Source organism: Hypomesus nipponensis, chromosome 3 (genome assembly GCF_054491055.1).
Source record: "Hypomesus nipponensis isolate SF chromosome 3, ASM5449105v1, whole genome shotgun sequence".
Lineage (NCBI taxonomy): Eukaryota > Metazoa > Chordata > Actinopteri > Osmeriformes > Osmeridae > Hypomesus > Hypomesus nipponensis.
Window position 1 is genome coordinate 7,092,826 of NC_140363.1, and position 19,675 is coordinate 7,112,500.

Here is a 19,675-nt window from a genome sequence, read left to right on the forward strand (position 1 = left end):
CCAGGGCAGTTTGTTTGGTAAATGTAATACCATTCACTGTCTCCGGTTCCGACAACAGCTGCAGTAGAATGATGTCTTCCCATAATCCAATATTTAACAAATGATATAATTAAGTGGTTGATGATGATATTTTGGCCTTACAGCATGAACAATTATGATCCAGGCATTTGATAACATGTCAGGGTGGAGTCCCCCTGAATGGGGTGATGGCTGAACCTGGGACTCCTCAGCATCTGTTGGTGAAGAGGTGCCAGGATGCCCCATAAGACGCCCCAAACAGCACACAATACAACAGAATGCAACAGCAGTAGGGATTGTAGGCTTTGATTTCTAGGTATACGTTTACATATCCAAAACTGTATACTGGCCTTAATTTGCTGTGTGCAGTGTAACAACTCATATCCTTATTTATTACTGTATGTCATTTGAAGGGTTCATTGATTATTTCTTTAATTATTTCTTTATCTTTGATTTGATGTGACAAGGTTCCTCTAATTCATTGATACCAAAAACCAACACCAACGGTTGCTTTGATCTATTAGGCCTATGATGTCATACCGATTAATCTTACCATCCCTAGTATTTTAACAATGCTAACTCAAAATATGTTAACCATATTTGTATTATTTGTTTAGGATTAGTTACGAATTCAACAACAAATTGTTTTGATGTTTCAACTTTTGCAACACAGCGTATCCAAGTCTGTGATTTTTTGTTTGTTTATGTGGATCAAAGACTACTATACCCAGAATGCTAAGCGCAGCGCTGTTTCGAAAACACAAAAGGGACACGAGTTGAGAGGTCGAAAAGAGAAGCCGGTGAGTAAATGACAGCGTGTGGACTTTCACACATTATAAAGGTAATTTTCATATTGTCATTTCTCACAAACAATCCATTTTTAGCTGATGTTTTTCACTGACTATGTATCATGCTAAGGAGACATTAAATCGGATTTCATATCTGATCGTTGCAGTGTTGTTCTTGGTAGTTCTAAACCAAATAGTTCAAGCTAACCACCCCTAGCTAGCTCAAGCCACCGTTCTGAATGTTACAAAACCTATTACATAATATTGGCAATTCATGACACCTTACCAACAGTTACCAAAAAGTATCCTGTTATACAACCGCTTTTTTAGACCATTCAAATGGATACATGGTCAGTGTTATACGAACGTAGTTATTTACTATACAAGCTACATTTATTTGATTCTTCCGGTCACATGACCAAAATATGTAGGGTCACGTCAAGTACATGACAGCATTTACCAGTTTTAGTATTATCACTGTTCACTGTGAATACATGGAAATCGAGTTGAACGTTGTTGGTTAATGAGGAGTTACTTACCTGAACACAACGAATAACAAAGCTTTCGTTATTGTACTGAGGTGTAAATCAGCTTTGGCGTAAACTGGGTTTGTGCTTGTGCTTGTGTGTAGAGATGGGGGGGAAGTGGGGCTAGGCAGAATAAGGAATATGGAAGATTAAGGATTTGTTTTATGTATCCTTGAGGGTTTAGGTTGGTTGAGGGGCAGTTCTATGGGCGTGAAGCCGTCTGTGACATGCTTGTGTGTAAAAAGGGCTATACAAATACATTTGATTTGATTATGTGAATTTTTGTGTAGATGCTACTACAGTTTAGTTTGTGGCACTTGGGTTATACCTGACCGAAGCAATGGTATTAAACATGTGTGGGTTTCCTCACCCTCTAGTGCCTCCCATGGCTGGAAGGCTGCTGAGATTGTCGACTGTTGGTACGGCACTGTTCACCTCCTCAGGATTCTACCTTTACAACAGACCAGTGGACATCAATGACATCAGCCTTGTGCGCTTCGGGAGGGCTGCAGCCACCGTGAGTATACTTGACAAACCAGTCAAAACAATTTTGGTTTCCGTACCAAGCACACTAGTCCTTGTGCTCTATAGTGATATGCTTAGCTTAGGGCCTGGTTTACACCAAGGTTTATTCTACCTAAAGTCCTACGTCTAGCCTTTCTTAGTGATGTTCACCCCTTACCATAGTTTTGGAAAGAGAAATAGGTAACAACACATGGTAGTAGACGCACTGGATAAAAAGAAGAAGAACAAAAAAAAGTACCGCTTGTGATTTTGATCAATGCTCATTTTGTCTCTTTTGTAGACGGTGATCATCAGCTATGACTACCTCTCGTCTCTGAGGCATGTGGAGCACGGCACAGAGGAATACTGGGCACTCAAGTCCAAGGTAAGAATGTGGGAGGGAGAGGGTGGCTTCAAACAGAGTTAAGCTCTGGTGTTTTGTGTCGGGGGAAAAAAACAGACCTAAAAAACGTTTTATATCGTTCTCCCTTCCCCCCGGAAAGACATGGAGCTCACTACTTCCTCCGATTTGCCACATTGATCCACTTTCTAAAGCTGTTTCGAAAGAGGAGCTGCGGCTTGCTCTGATTTCGATAGGTTGAAATTACCCTGGCTCGAGCATGAAAAGGTGTCTTTCTGTTGAAAGGAAGGCGTGTGTCAATGTCTGAGGCGAATTGAACGTTTGCGTGTCGGAGGGGAGTGATGACGACGAGCCCTTAAAAGGGGGGAGGAGAAAGTGGCGGGGTAAATAAGTTAGTTCTGCCATTCCAGATACCCTCACCCCCGCTAGACCACACTAGGCAGAGTTCTGTGCTTGCTCTCGACACTTCACTTTCCTCTCTGTCTCGCTTTCTCCATTTTCAAAAAAATGACCTGCTCTTTTTTTCTAATTGCTTTTTGTTTCTCCTACAATAAGGTATCTTACTCACTGCATGGCAGGCTTTTTTTTGTGACTGCTGATTGCAGTGTGTATACCAAACATGTCTACATGCACACAGACAGCCAGTCAAATGTCATTTGTCTTCAATGTAGTGCATTAGCTGCATTGCAACAAGTGAATCTTCAACAAGCAGATTTTGGGGTGGAAACGGTATTGTTTGCACTGTAAATGCCATCTTAACATCCACATTTTAGCTCCAGTTTTTTCTTTTAAAGCCAACCACCAGCCCTAACAGGTGCACTCTGAAGACCTGCACTTGTAAAGGTCAGTCTTTCACCTGCTCTGATAAAAATGCTACACTGAGGTGGGGATCAAAGAGGGTGCACAGAAGGATGGAGGGGGCGGAGGGGCGGTGGGGTGTTCGATAGAGAGGGCCGATGAACCCTGAAGAGCGTGGTTCAACATGGCTACCCAAGCTGGAGCGTGTGTGTCACATTGTTGTCACAAACACACACACACGCACAAGCACGCACGTGACCCCTTGGGACTCTGGTCAAGCCTGAGTACACACTCTGATTAGAATTAATGCATGTCTGTGATTTAATACAGAGAGGAGGTGCACCACTTAATTATTAGGAAGTCACAGAGGTGAGACGGAGACCTCCAGGCTCTGGGCTTGTTTGATATCATTACTTCATCAGTTTCTCTGCCTAGTCACTTTAGCTTCCTTACTATGAACTGAGTAGATTGAGGTAGGACAGTTTATCCTTGTGTGAATTGTCATCCGAGGGCAATGAAGATGGAACAAAATCTTTGTTAGATTTTGTTGTGTGTTTTTTGATCAGATGGAACTTCTGCCAACATGTTTTGTCCTTAATTGGTCTGCCTTTGCAGTGGATTTGACTTGCGGAGGTTGTACCGTGGTAAGCTTTAGGGCTTTTTGATTTGAATTTGCAGTTCTTTGGTCCCAAAAAGTTCTGTTATTGCAGTATCAACTCCATTCCTCATCACACTGCTCCAATCAGCTGTTGGTCTCTGTCTTCCATTTAAACCACACTTGTATATTCCTTGAGAGTCAAACTGAGTCTGTTTGTTCGAGTGAACTTGGTTCTGTTTGTAATTTTTTTGCTGTCGGCTAATTTTGGTGAAATATAAAATACAAATAATTTTTCCATCGAAACCTTGTTTCATTTGTTGTTGTGCTGCGGCGCGCACACCCTTGCACCCCCCCAAACACGCTACAAACACATCTTATTTGTTTGGCCCTTCTCTCTCTCCATAAGAGACCGACTCGTTAGACAGAGGCGACCCAAAGAGGGGGTTGTAACAGTAGAATCCAGCACGTAAAAAGCTGTGATTCGAGTTGAGTTTCGAAGGACGAGAAGCTGTTGCGAGTATAGTGGCGTCGTGGTAACGAGCCTCAGGGCTTCGAAGCTCCGTCGCTGAAATGTCTCCCACCCATGGAGTACAGAGATCCAGGTGAGGGACGGCCAGCACGCCAACGTCTGAGAGCCTGATCTGTCCGGGACGGAGTGTCAGGGGGAGGAAGAAGTAGCAGCTAAGAGGGAGCACAACCATGGACTTCTATCACCAGTTGCCATCTTGTTGCTAATTCGTAGATACTTCTGGGCTAGGGTTTATCAGCAGTGGTATCGACCTGGCTCCCCCCCCCCCCCCCCCTTTGTCTTTTACTGTGTTCTCGATGTCAGTCTTGGTTTTGTCTCCAAGGTTGTAAAGGCTGCCAAGCTGTGTTCCAGTGTCTGTAGCTTTATGCCACATGTATTGTTATTTACTCCTGGTTTTTCTAAGCCTGCTGTGTGTGTGTGTGTGTGTGTGTCTGTTGATGCTGATCCATGCAGCAGGACAGGTAATGGCCCTCGCTTGCTACCGGGTGTTGGTGTACTCTTCCAGGTGCTGTCGCATGGCTGCAATGAGCTCCCCTGCGTTGCTCTCCTCAGATGTGGGCTGTAGCGTAGCCGCATTAGCATCTCTTCCCGTCTCTCAGGTGTGTGTGTGTGTGTGTGTGTGTGTGTGTCTCATCCTGAATGATCCGTGTGACTGCTCCGTTAATGACCTCCCTGTTCCAGATAGTTAGCCTCCTCTTTCTCTCCCTCTCTTCCTTTCCGTCCATGTCGTTCCCTCGCTCTCGTCCCCGCCCCTCGTCCCCGCCCCTCATCCCTCTCTTCTGGGATGAGGCCAGCTGCGTGGTGCCTCTCTGAAGAGGTGTGCTCAAAAGCCACTTAGGCGGGGAGCGCTCAGCCACCGGGCTCATCAAAGGTTACCCCGGGCGAACCTAAGGCTCATTCGCTGCCAATTAGAGGCTGGCATCTTGCAATCTGGGGACATTTTTTATTTGATTTTGTGTGAGCTTGATGAGGAAGGGGAATATCAGCGGTGGAGCTCACAGGGACGAATGAGTGGCGCTTCATAATCCCGGGTTATTTACCGATATCAAAGGCTGTCCTTGAGCAGGACGTAAGGTCTACGAGGTGCTCATTAGACCCTGAATTTGGCGAGCCTTCCACTGTGGGTCTGTCTGTTTGGAGCCAGCAGGGGTGGCCACGTGATGTCTTCACATAATAGCCCCTTGTACTTTCCAGACGGCACTGGTTGCCATTCGATACACTCTTGGGTCAGGTTTGTATGCTCCCCCGGGTACAGCGAAATGTAGCTTTGTGGGGAAGGCCAATTTACAATAGTCATTTCCTCCTATCCACGATGAGGATAGTGGTCGGCTGGTTGTGATCCTGTAATGTCATGTCCCATCATTCCAACTTGCCCACTCTTGTCAAAACAACGGTGTACGAGGCTCGTTTAAGTAAATCCATTCCACACGGTAACTGCTGTCCTAAATGCAGGACGGCCATTGTGAAAGTGACCTTTTGCATTGTACCGTCCCTCTGGTCAGGCCTCCTCCCGTCTCAGATAGCATTATCCAGTGGTTTGCGTATGTGTGTTGTCTAAATGGCTGTCCCCCACAGCTTCCCAAGGAGTGGAGGGAGAGATGGGAGATGGAGAGACGGAAGGATAAGGGGAGGGACAAAGTCTGAGGTGCAATCAAAAGAACAGCTGATGTAGACTGAAAAACGAAGAGGGGGTGGGGGGGCGGGGGGGTGCACAAAAAAATCAAGGAAACCATTTCTCTGCACAGCCGGGGGTCCATTGAGCCCCACTGAAGACGGCCTTTAACCCAGTCCTGATGGCTCCTGATGGGGCATCCATTGGTCGCACAACGGCCCCCTGGGCGTGAAGGCACCGGGCGCGAGCGAGGAAAAAAACGTTTTTGTCGCCTCGCCACCTCCAGGAACAGGCACTCTGGGATGAAAGGAGCAGCGTAGTCAGCGTTTAAGGACGAAAGACAATAGGGGGTCGGGCGAGGTCTGGAGCTGAAGACCCCCAAAAGCGCCAGATAATTACAGTGACACAGCCAGGATTTATTAGTCTTCAGGAAAAAAAAGGTTCAGTTTGGGCGTGTATATTTATATACATGGGTATCTCATTAGGGGTCCACACAGGACGACACATGAGACCCGATTATATTCCAGAGATTTGGTCGGACGGACTAAATACTGTACTTCAACCATACTCAGTCAGGATAAGAGAGCCAGTTATTTCTAAAGAAAAGTACAAGTCCAGATGTCCCTTGAACCACACGGAATAACAAGTAAATGCAGGGCATATGGATTCCTTTATAGATGAATGCAAATAAAAGAGGTGAACAAATCCCTGAGTCAGGGAACATATGTTGACTGTGCATCTGAAGAAGCAAAGAATGTGAAAAATCTGAGTAATTTTCATGAAAGATTAATAGATGGTATTTTAAACAATTGTTCAGGTGAGTAAATAATGAGTCAACTGTCCAGAAGACTTGGATCCAATCTATGATAACAAATGTTTACTGTGAGCCAACAGAATAATTATCTGTCATGCTTGCAGGTATATCAAATGATGTATATACATTGTATATAATAGATTGACAATTAGTCAGTTGGGTGTTGTTTGTTGGCCCAACACTATTTACATATGCTAATAAACTAGCTTCAGTTTTAGCTTCAACATCTGTGTAATTGGTTAAGATATTAGCATTAGACAAGTGCTACCGTGTACACCAGCTTTGAGCCCTCTCTCCTCCTTGCCTCTTTGGCCTCAGTGTGAGATAACAGCCTCCCATACCAGTCTGCACGCACATCCCTCTTAGCTGTGTGAGAGGAGTGTCATGACTACTGCTGGCCTCAGTCTTTAGAACCCCGCACTAAAAGGGTTACTGTGTTCGAGCTGGAGCCCAACTGGCTATTAACCTCTCTCCTTTAGTGGTAAGCCCCCCGTTACACACACACACACACACACACACACACACACACACACACACCCTTTGTCTAGACTTGGTGTGTGTGTTCGTCTTTGTGTTTCATGTGACTGTGTTTAAGGCATGGAAGTCGTTCATTTTGTTTGGAGACATCCAGCTCCTGGGTGAACATGTGGCAGTGAGGAGAAGACCCAGTGTGTTTTGTCCAGGATTTCTAAATTCTATCCGTCATCCGTGGGTGTCGTGTAGAATCTGGTGTCCCCAACGCTTTGGAGAAATGCAATGACTCCAATTGTTACGTATATTCCAAACAGTGGAAGTTTTGGATTGGCAAATTTAGTTCCATTACTGTTATTATTAACGACTGTTAAATTGCGCAACTATACCAGTTTTGACCACCTTGTCGAATACGATCTTGGACGTGTGCGTTTGCGTGACATAAATGAAGCCCCGGAGAGACCAACTCTCTGAAAAACGACAGTCAATTACAGTAGGCGCTGTCCACGGTTCTGAAGTCATACACTGGATCATCGCTCCTCTTGAATCGCTGCTCGAACGACTTAAGTGCAACACACAACCTCTCCGGGGCCAGACACAGACACAACTGTCCTGCCCACTCTTTAAGGTTGATCTACGGTGAGACATTAGCTCACTCCCCATGGCTCCCATGAGTCATGGGGACATGTTTTATGACACGACTATAAAATGCTCCCCTCGCTAAATGTTCACCGTTGTCAGTCACCGGCGTTGATGCCAGCCGTGCTCCTAAAGGAGCCCAAGGTCAGACATGAGGTCGCTGGAGCGCTCGGGATCATCGGGAGTGGGCGAGGCCCAGTCCTGAAGCCTCCCATTTATCACCCCCACCTTTCACATGTTTTGTATCGGCGTCGGTGAGGCTGGCTGGAAACGTTCTGCGGTGGGCGGGGACGGTTTGAGATGCCGGTCCTCTCTGTGCTTATCACACGTACACCTTGGCAGGAAGGCAGACACACACGAATGAGGAGGCATTGTTTGTCCGTCTCTGCGCTGTCTAATAAACTGATGAAGAAAGCGTTTTATCCGCCTCTTCACTGACGGAGTGACTAAATTCGGTTGAGTCCTGGATTTTTTAAAGTATTATTAATCTGCAGATTAATAACAATTAATCACACAGACCTCTGACAATAAATGACAACACAACACCAGGCTTAGGTCTCAGTCATGTCTCTCTGCGCTCTGAAGGGCGGAGGACGGTGTTTATGAATAGAGAAAACATGCAGCCAATAGGTTGTTATTGTAGGCTGACAGATATGACATCATAGACCTGTGACTGTCATCAGTACTGTCAATCAGGTTACAGCATTATATATATATATATATATATATATATATATAATGCTGTAACCTGATTTTTTTTTTCTCCCTCTTCCTCCTTCTCTCCATTCCTCTCGTATAATTAGTCTCCCTCCCTCTCTTGCCCCCGCCTACCCCCCCACCCCACCCCCCCACCACCAATCACGGAATATTTAAGACATATTAATTCATTTTCCACATCCAGGACTGCCCCCCCCCTCCCCCCGGTGGCAGTCCTCTCTTCGCACACCTGGAACTGATACCATCTCTCTGCACCCAGGCTATTTTTCACCACGCCTGGCAATTTTCCACGGCGGACACAACTCCAGCTGTGAGGTTTGCCAGCTACCACCCTCCTTTGTGTGTGTGTGTGTTCCCAGTCTTTACCTTCCGGAACACACCGAAGGTAGAGACATGAAGGGGGTCATGTATACCTGTAACAGCCCCTAAGCAGATCAATGGTGATATCAATCACATGACTGTGCATCTAAATACTGTACAAGCTAGAGGCTGGCCTTCCCATGGGGCTCGTATCCAATTATGATGTGAGTGTGCGTTTGTGCTTGGGTGTGTGTTTGTGTGTGTGTACGCTCGAGCGTAAACAACACCGTATTCCGATAAGGTCAATCTAAGGTAATTAATCTATACTGTCGAAAAGTGCTAGCACTAGCAAAGGCATTGTTCAGTGCAGAAAATTAAATGCTTTCTGTTTTGTTTGTTTTTTCATTTGAAGCTGGTGGGATCACAGTCTGTGATAGGAGGACTCCCTGGGAGTGATTCTCTCTCTGTTTTGATTGGTTGTCTAGCCAAGTTGATGTTGAGGTGGGTGTTTGCTGTGTGTGTGCTGTACAAGTGTAAGTGATTTAGGAGCTGGGTGAAGGTCATTTTTTGTGATATTATTTAGGCCTCGGCTGCTATTTATTTGATGCGCTTTTGTTTACACAAAGCCTAATCAACCCTGCATTTAAATTGGATCTGACAGGACACAGGCTACTGTTTATGCTGGTGAATGTGCCAGCAAGCTGTGTGTGTGTGTGTGTGTGTGTACGGCAGGATTGTTTTGTATACATGAGAGAGATGCCATGGCGACACCCACCTTGAGACATCTTCACCTTCCTAGACTGCCACTCTAATCTGATGATTGTTCACATTACCAATGCAGCTCATGATATCCTGACCTATGGCTGTAGCAGTCGTAGGTTCTGGGACTATGTTTGTATTCTTGTGCACACGCTCAGTAATTGACCTCTCTGTGACCAAACTGTTGCAAATAAGTGGTAAACAGAGTCGTTGTTTGTTTGCCTTATGAAGACTTTATTTTTATGTCCAAGGAATTTGATTGAATCCTTGGTCTTTCTGACAAGCATTTGGGTGTATGAGTGAGAAATCGTTATGCCCCAGAGAATGCAGCTTGAAACCAAAGATTTAAGGCAAAAGCACACACACACACACACACACACACACACATACGTATATACACATTGACACGTACACACACTCTTACTTTCTTCCCAACACTTGCTTGGCTTGTTCTCAGACCCCCTGCTGACTTTGCTGTTAAGAAGACTCAGTGAGAGAATAGCCCACACATCAACAACACCAGCACCAGCATCCCCCCCCCCCCCCAAAGAAAAAAAAGAATGAAGTGAGCACAACAAAACTGAGGGCTGCCCGATGCAGATACAGGCCAGTGTTCTTATCTAGGAGTAAAAGGGCGCTGATTATGCAATTCCCCCCCCCCCTCCACCACCACCCTTCCTCCCTCTCCAAGGGCCCCTGGCTCAGGGAATTCAGACTCTTCAGCTATTAGCATCTCATTAAAGGGCCGACGCCATCAGTTGATTGGGAAATTAAATGTAGCTTACTTAGCCGTAATGAATAATGCATGACCCCCACGGTAGCCAGCGCCCAAGACAACTGGAGGCGGCGCGTACGCGGGCGCAATTTTTACTTGAAGGTTATTTTGTTTGTTGACGGTTTCCGTGAACATGGTGTGTATATAAAGTGTGTGGAGGTCAAAACGGAAACTTGAGGTGCTTTTCAAGGTACACTGTACGGCCCAAAGTATGTGGACCCCCCCCCCCCCACACACACACACACACGCGATTGAGGTGTTTCAGGTGCGCCCATTGCTCGGCAGGTGCGTACAATCCGTCGACAAATAACGGTTGTGCCGACGAGCTCCGTGACTTTAAGAGTGGCATTGTAATGGCGTAAGAAGTTTGCCGCCAGACATTTTGTGAGATGTCTTCCCTGCGGCGAGTGGCGTCAGTGTGGACTGGAAGCGTCTGGGAGCGACCCCAGCCCAGCCCAGCCAGTGGTCTGCAGCACATCAAAATCGCCTATCATCGTCCCAGAGTTTCCAAAAGTGCCTTCCGGAAGCACGATCAGCACACGATGTGAGCGCCGGGAGCTGCGCACGCTGGGTGTCCACGGTCAGGCGGCGGTGGGCCAGCCTCACGTCCACGTGCGCAGGGCGAAGCGCCAGCTGCAGGGGGGGGTGCAAAGCATGCCGTCAGTGGACACCTGGGGGAGCGTGTCACTGGAGGGACCCATCGCGCTCCCCTGTCTGGCAACCTGATGGACAAACCTGGCCGTGGCAGATGCCAGGGGAACGTTCTGGATGGGCACAGTAAGTCACTCGCACACAACGTGATTCTGATCACCTGAACTGTTTTCCAACCACGGCGCTTGCGGTTTAAACAACGGAGAAAGTGTGATCTTATCCCAGCCTATAGGAGAGGCAGCTTTTGATGACCTCGAAGAGAGATGCACACTGAGCACTAGAAAAGACTAGAGTCTGCCAGAAGTCACACAGATGTTGCATTGTTATGCTTGTCCTCAAAAAATTCATCATAATACATTTTTTTTTAAAGGCTTCACGGGCGAGCAAGGGAGGGCCACAACGATGAAATGAAGTCATGCAGAGTGAGGACAAACAGGGCTGATTCCTGTGTTCTGTCAGCTGCGCGAGAGAAAGCAGCAGCATAAGCGAGGTTGATTTCGAGGCGGCCATTTTGAAGGTGGCTTCTTTCATTTAAAAAAGAGCTGATTCACTCTGCACATCTGCACCATGTATCATGCAAATTCACTCGCAACACCTCCCTCAGGGGGCAGAGATGAGAGATATTTCCCATAACCTCTTACACTGATGAAAAGTGTACCCCTATTAAAACAAACATGTCCCCAGAAAGATATTGCTGGTGTGAGAGAAGAAAAAACAAAAAAACATGTTTATGCAGATGATCTTTTCCCCCTCCTCTATTGAGAAGGTACTCATGTAGACTGAATGTATGTATCTCTCTCAGGAGGCTACGCTAATATAAGGACTGGTTGGGGCTCGACACCAGTTTCTCACGCTGAAGAGAATCAAAGGAAGCCACATTGCTTATTGAGTTGGTTCCCCCATGGAGAAATGAGTACGCAGAATTGTGCCACAGTTTTTAGATTCTGTAATGAGTACTTATTGAAGTTGTTGTGTTATTGACTTTTCCAATGGCCTTTATTACTATATGCTTGCACCTGTAGATTCAATGAATTTCAGTGCCCAGTCTGACCTTGTGTTGTTCTGTGTACCTGACAAATAAAAGACTTGAATGTGATACGAAATTTGAAACGCCCATAAAAATCATTTTAACTACTGCAAATATGGCGTAAACCTACCGAATATTGAGTTTGGCAGTCTTCAATGTGGATATGCCCTAAGCGACCAGCAAAACATGGCGCACATCAAATGACCCACTTTCTCAAGGTGACATCAAGTGCACACTTTGGGAGTCGTATTACTTTTGGCAACATTTCTTTCAGCCATGTACACATGCTCAAATGTGCGTTATGCCGCATGAACAACGTTCTCCCTCTTGGCTAGTTAAATAAAAGTGAACCCATTGACTTTGCGTTCTGGGGAGGTGGAAGATTGGGTGACTGCATTCCTAATTGATTGACTTCACCCACCACGTTGGAGAGTCTTTTATTTGCCCTATTGGCTTCTTCTCTGCAGTTATTAATGAGAAACATTAGATGGGGGAGCTGCCTTAGAGGGGAAATGTAATTGTCATTTACCCTGCAATGGCAGTCTCTAGAATGTGTGTGTGTGTGTGCGTGTGCACGTAAATGTGCGCCGGCCTGGTGGCTGAAAAAGTAGTTTTGACGTTCATCAGTTTGTTATGGGAGTGAACCTAAGATTTTACAATATGTTAAGGCAATGCCTTTTCCCTCAAAGTAATTTTTTGTTGTAAAATATCGATTGTAAAATATTGACATGAGTAGGTTGAAGCAGTTCAATTCTCTTAACTGAGACACCCATGTGATACTCCTGCTTTATTGAAAACCACTGGTTATCCCCCACTGGGGTATGACGTTATGCCACTGGAAACCTTTGGTCACTAGATGGCAGCACTGACCACTGTCCTCTGACAGACCTACGGCTTGCAATGGAAGAGAGAGGACCGTGGCAGGGACAGGAAGGGTTGCTTGGCGATGACAAGCGTCCGTGGCTGTCGCCGTTACAGCTCACACTGTTCAAAAGGACACATGCAAGCCGGGTGAGGAACAAGGCCGAACACAACTCTCCACCTTGGCCCATTCCCGACCGTGCGTTTGAAACAAGAACTACAGGCTGGGGCTGGAGGAAGTGACAGAGTGGGGGAAACGTTTAACATTGACATCCTGCCCTCACGCCCTCCTGGCCTGTTCAGATGTATGCCGACAACCTGGACTCCTGCGACATGCAATATCGCTCGAGATTTTCGGTCATTTTTCTGTTTCCCAGTCTCACAGCTCTTCACTGGCATTGGCAGTCCAAACACTCGGTGTTCTTGGCCCAAGATATGGATGTTCCTGCTCCTGCTAAAAAGAACATTGCTCATTTCAAACTATTTTGGTGACGTCATTCACTTCATAATCAATATCTAATTGATTTTATTACCAAGCTAAATGCAATTAATAGGCTTTTGACAAGCTAATTGAAATGCTCTTAGCATTCATAATGTGGATAGTACTTTCGGTTCTATCCAAAATAAAGCCAATGTTCAGAGTCACCAGCACTCGTGGCAGACTGCTTTAAATGTCCATTATCACAAATTGCCTAATAAAACGTCTTTGATTGTCGTTGGTGGAGGATTAACTGCTCTTGGGAGAACTCCAGGTCCTTAATATGCTGTTATGTGTTCTGGGAATTATTTGAGGGCTGGTGGTTTCAAGTAACTTTTACTGTGTTCTTCACATAAAAAGATCAGTGAACATCATATTTGTCTTACCAGTGGAACAAGGCTTTTACCTCTGAATAGATCATACATATATGGTCAAATTTGTTTCTGAGAGGTTCGCATGCATCTATCTATGTACTCATCACTGAGTTGTTATGACACCCAAACATCCAAATGCTCAGATGGGGACCAGCCATGCATGAAACTCGGAGGTCTGGTGTGTCTGTGGAGGGGATGACCGTGGGTGTAACCCCTCCCACAAGTCCTCTCTGGAGACCCAGGCTCTCTCGGAGCCCTGGTTCCCCGCGGAGGTGACCTCGCCCCCCGCGGAGGTGACCTCGTCCCCCGCGGAGGTGACCTCGTCCCCCGCGGAGGTGACCTCGCCCCCCGCGGAGGTGACCTCGTCCCCCGCGGAGGTGACCTCGTCCCCCGCGGAGGTGACCTCGTCCCCCGCGGAGGTGACCTTGTCCTGGCCTGATCCTTCATAGCAGACTGCCCTCAGTCACCCGCACTGACTGAAGGCAGCCCTTTCAAACCAGTCTTCCATATTTCTTGTGACTATGATATTTGACGGCGATATCCGGATCGGCCCGACTTGGTCAACATGGTTGTCACAACATTTAATTGTCAACATTCCACAACACTAGTGTATGTTTTTTTTCTTGATACTCTCAGTGCTTTTATGCAATACGTCTGCCAGGCCCTCCGGCTAGCTAACTAGTCGCTCCATGCATTTTTAGTTACTGATGCAGAGAAAAACATGTTGTAATGTATAGGAGATATTACATGTACATGGCCACTGCAGAAGGAGAACCAGTGCATTATAATGGCCACTGAAAGGATTGAAATGACAGGAAACAAGCCACCTCAAGCGGAAAAACAGTTTACTTAAATCTCATTTGAATGGATTCAATGAACGCTTAATAATCTTTCATGACATTTATCTTTTTCAACACAATTGCAAATGTACTTAATGTAGAGATGTCGTGCACATACACTGTACTTATAGTCAACTTTAAAATGTGTCAGGATGTTTGTACTTATAGTGTACAAACATGTGTGGAGTGGATGGAGAGGTGTTGAAAGGGAGAATAATTCCCCTGTTTCTCTGGCATATTTTCGTACAAAACGGAAAGGTTTGCAAGATGAATATTCCCAACGTTTGTGACTAAACGAGCCGCTGGCATTTCTTGCAAATTCTGAGGGTTGCGGAATCACACCAATTTACATTTGTAAACGCTTTTTAAATAGAACTAGGCCAGTCGAGAGGAGAAAAATAAATCAAGGAAAAAGGAAAATGGAGAAACCCCAGTGCATCTTAAATCATATCCTTTTACTTAGCGTCAGACTGCCTTTTGTTCCCATCTTGGCATTCAAAGGAGGAGTGTTGGTTCCTCGAGCGAGACTGCATAATGCTCACCCTTGCTTCAGTGGCCCAGCCCTTGAGGTCCAAGATGGCCGTGACATCTGTTTGAGAACACATTGCAATTGGAACGTTTTAATTACTCCGTCAAACAAAAGGACGTGATGGCTGATTTGACCCATCCCTTTCTACCCTCCGAAACTATTGTGTGTTCGATCCGTGACGAGGGCTTTTTAGGGAGCGGCGGGTAGGTTGTCTCCGTGTGTTTACGGAATGGATTGGTGCTTCAGGCCCGGCGCGCCACATTGAGTGAGCGAGGAGGGCTTGGCAGGGACTGGCCCCTCCCCCTCGGGGTAAGCCTTATTTGCATAATGAGCCTGGTTGTCGTCGTTTACCCAGCGGACGTTTGAGGCCATATCTCTGGGGGATGTGTGCAGACCTGCCATTCCACTGATACACACACACACACACACACTTAGTGACGGATGCAAACATACACGTTCCCAATTGTAATCTAACTAAGACAGACCTACTTGACCGAGAGTGTGTTTTAAAGCTTTCTTCATCCGTATACCAATCTGAAAATGTCTTGGTCTACGTCTTGCTCCATAGGAAGAACCTACAGTAGGAAAGCCAGAAACTCGAAAGGCTAGATTTAAAGAAACATGGGTTTGTAGGACACAATAATGCTTTATCAAGGTGGGAAAGTAATATATTGACTTCAGGACTGAATATGCTTGTATATTTCTACTTCTCCACCGCCGCCTATACGCGGAAAGAGGACAATGGTGATGGATGGTTGAACGACATGGTGAAATGTCCTAAATGTTGATGATGATTGCGTTCCTGCCATATTAACATCATTCACAATCACAGTGAAGGTTTTAGTACCAAGGCCCCTTGAGAGGATTTAAGAGCCACCTGCGACACGAGAAGAGAGACAAATGGATACCTAAACCCTTCAGTCATTCTCTCTCTCTCTCTCTCTCTCTCTCTCTCTCTCTCTCTCTCTCTCTCTCTCTCTCTCTCTCTCTCTCTCTAGTGAATGCAGGTGCAGTGCTCGTAGTGATGGCTAATTTAGTTGGTGGTATTTCTGTCCTGAGTAATACACTTGCATAGTACAGGGTCCCGTTTATGAGATAATCAAGACACACACACACACACACACAAATATTTGCTTTTATAGTTAAATGACCTCATCTCCCTTGGTTTCCAACTATGCTTTCTAAAACTTGGTTTATGCTTCAATGTCAAACACGTCTGCGTAGGGTCCGCAGAAGCCGGCATGGCATGGTAAGGCATGGTATGGCAAGGCATGGCAAGGCCGGCAAGGCATGGCAAGGCCCGCACAGGCTATGTGCACCAGCTAAAAAATCTCGAAGCACGTAGCTACGCACACACAGACCGCAAAGCCGCACAAACTATGATTGGTTGGATGGGAGAGAGGGAGGAGTTACAGGATTGGGCATCTCCTCCTCATACAATTTAACTGGTTCTCTCAAACGTGTCATACCAGAAGGTTTTATTGCATCTTTCCTCACATAGCTAGGGAGCTAGCTATAGATAGTAGACAGATAGCTACCTAGCTATAATGGGGAAGATGCACAAAATATTGTTTTGTTTACCAAAACACATTAACTTCTTCTGTGAGGTTTTCCTGCGCTACAAGCGAACAAACCACCATTTGTGCGAGTGCACCGCCTCCTGCCCCCCCAAAAAGCGATGGCTATCTACACAACAAGGCCGCACAACTTGTAATGCCGAGCACGCCTCTGCACTCCCGCACATGACATTAAGAAAGCAGACCCGCAGAAGCATAAACCAGGCTTTAGTCTCACCGTATAGTCACATTGGACGGGTGTGTGAGTGTTACAGTGTTATAACTGTAGCTGCTAGCACCCAACAGCCTTTCCCAGTGCGCATGTGGTGTAAGGGCTGGAGCTACTGACGCGTGACAATAAAATGCAGAGCATGAAATTAGCTGTAGCTTGCGGCAAAATCACTACTGTTCCCCACCCCCAATCCCCTTGTTTTTCACATTTGCTCATTGGCTACGTATTCACAAATAAACTTGGTTGGAAAAAATGAATTACATTTATTTAATTAGTCAAAGCTTCAGCGTCTTCTCAGTAGCCCAGCCTGCATGATTGGACAAAATACCAACCTCAAGCACCCGGAGTAAATGTTTGAGAACTTGAATATTCCCGCAAAAGCTAGAAGCAGGATAGTGAAGCGACGCTACAGTCCTACTTGCAGTGCCTGTTAAGCATCTGTTTATTTCTATGTCAACATAATTCAATATGTTCCTGGCCACTGTGATTTTCTTTCGCAAGCCTCCACACATTCTTTTAAGCTACCGCACGCACGCACGCACAAACAGATGAACAGATGTGCCCACAGATAAACACATCCAGGTACGCTAACACACAAGTCCACACTCACACTGTCTACGCGTGCACACACACACACACGCACACACAAACACACCCCTAGTGACAAGGAGCTAGATGAGCTCCTGTGAGCTGAATAACGAGCTAATCACGAGCATCCCAATAATAAATAGGGCTTGTTCATACTCCACTAATCCCAGTCATTTAGCTGGCGTGGAAGCCGGAATCAATTACCACCACAGTCTCCAGCCCAGCCCAGCCCCTAGCTTGCTCTCTCCTGAATGGTGGGGTGAGACCCCCCCCTCCCAGCTCATGTATTACAGAGAGGATGTCGGAGGGGTGCGTGTGTGTTTGAGTGGTAATCAACACGGGTGTCTTCATAGTGGGGTATGGTTGTGCGTGCGTCCACGAGAGCCAGTCCACATCCTATACCTACACACCATCAAGCCTCATGATATAGCCTTGCGGGGGCAAATGTTAGCGCTTAATAACTACCAATTGATTTTGCCGTCCCATGAAATTTCTGCTTGTAATGTCATACCAATCAGAATCCCCATCTACTCCCGTGCATGCACTGAAAGAGCACAAAGGGACTGAAGAATTCCTGGAAAACAATTGACCATCTGGGCTTAATAGCATCTGAAGGCTGCGGCTGGGCGATCGACCGGCGCCACGGCGAATCAGCCCCCGAGCCAACGCTTTAATTACAGCCCTCCGTTCACAATGCTTGATAGGGGGAGGGAAGGGAGGAGAGAGGGAGGGAGAGAGAGAGAAACAACTATAGCAGGTGGCCCCTAAAGACAAATAAACATGGACAGAGTGAGGTATACTCACACAGACACACACACACACCCGGTGAAGAACTCTCGCTAAACAAATCCGAGTGGGCAGGTAGTCGGGTGCTGCACCTGCATAGACTCAGCTGCCCTCCGTTTTGTCTCCCACGTATTCCTTAAACCTTCCAGAACAGCGCATTGAAGCATTTTGTAGCTAGGCTAACAAACAAGCAAAAACACATCATGAAGCCTACTCACTGAACACAGAACAGGGAAGAAAGTCTGACCTAAAATGGCCACACATTCCAATAAATGGACTTCCTTTACAGGGAAATGCACAAGGCTTTGACACCGTGTCCTGTGACCACAGCCATAGTCATTGCGTTTTTATAATTGCCATTGTCCATATTGGCTGTCTGCTAATGTATGTTTTGTGTTGATGCAAGAGTAGAGTTTATTTGCAATTCATACTGATGCAGCTCACTCAAACTTGTTCACAATGAAGGGAAACATGGTGATTGTGTGTGCGCAACAGTACTTAGCTTAGGATGTGTCTGATACACTTTATGTCCAAAAATGGGCATGGACTCCCCAATGTTTGTGTGTGTGCGCATGATTTTGTGTTTGTTTTGCGCCTGTTAAGCCAATTAAACCCCTTGAAGCCTGCTGTTAGCGCTGTCCTTTGGATGATGCCTCTGACCTCTCCTTATCCTCTTCATCTGATCAAGGCTTGCATCTGTCCGTACACGCGCACACACACACACTCAGACACACTCAGACACTCACACACACACACAAACACACTGGTGATGACCGTTGAATTGCAACCACAACATTGCCGAAAGGACATGAGCAAGGTGGGGTTTGCTAATGAATGCGAGAGAGATGCGCTGAGACTTTTAAGAACGGTCGACCAAGCGTACTCCTTTTCGAAGCTCTTTGCACAGCCTTGGATTACTACTTTTGGAAGTGGCCTGTAAGAGAATTGGTTATAGAGTCAAGTTGAGCAATTTAGAGCTGTAAATGAAACAGTAAATGATGATAGCTACGTGTGGTGAGGTGTGTCGTTTTGTGTTGCCTGTGATTTTGTCACAGGAAGAATCCAGGGTCTGTTTTCATAACAGGTAAACATGTGTGCGTCCCATCTGCACCTCCTTCGAGCCCTCAAGGTCCAGATGCAGAACTCGAGCTTTGAGACAGGCGAGAGCACGCCCCGTTTGATCTAGGCTACTTGTTCTTAAGAGAATTGGGCTAAACTGGGTCAGATGGCTGAGCAGTTAGGGAATCGGGCTATGAATCAAAAGGTTGCCGGTTTGATTCCTGGCCGTGCGAAATGACGTTGTGTCCTTGGGCAAGGCACTTCACCCTACCTGCCTCGGGGGGGAATGTCCCTGTACTTACTGTAAGGTGCTTTTGATAAGAGCGTCTGCTAAATGACTAAACGTTTTATGTAGGCCCTTTGGTGGAGCTCTGCTAATGGTGACTCACACCTCCAGCAGAGGCATTACACGATATCCTTTCATAAAGCCCACTATCGGCAAAAATCGTCATAGATCTCATGACTTGGTAATGTCGATTTCCAGG

At 46.3% G+C, this 19,675-nt stretch overlaps 1 protein-coding gene and 1 long non-coding RNA gene across 5 annotated transcripts in view; both read left to right on the plus strand.

The window, feature by feature from the left end:
- Window positions 1–780: 780 nt before the first annotated feature.
- Window positions 781–19,675, plus strand: part of adck1 (aarF domain containing kinase 1) — a 63,770-nt gene continuing 44,875 nt past the window's right edge. For 3 of the 4 annotated variants that reach the window (XM_084674669.1, XM_084674685.1, XM_084674690.1), the window contains exons 1-3: window positions 781–859; window positions 1,711–1,850; window positions 2,139–2,222. In XM_084674669.1, the coding sequence (XP_084530795.1) occupies window positions 1,719–1,850; window positions 2,139–2,222 (216 nt within the window). In that variant the 5' untranslated portion in view covers window positions 781–859; window positions 1,711–1,718. The remainder of the gene's footprint in view (window positions 860–1,710; window positions 1,851–2,138; window positions 2,223–19,675) is intronic. The other variant, XM_084674678.1, reaches the window with a different exon arrangement.
- Window positions 8,809–11,964, plus strand: LOC146299616 (uncharacterized). Its single transcript, XR_014734300.1, has 2 exons — window positions 8,809–10,987; window positions 11,232–11,964. It is a non-coding gene; the product is annotated as an uncharacterized LOC146299616 (long non-coding RNA).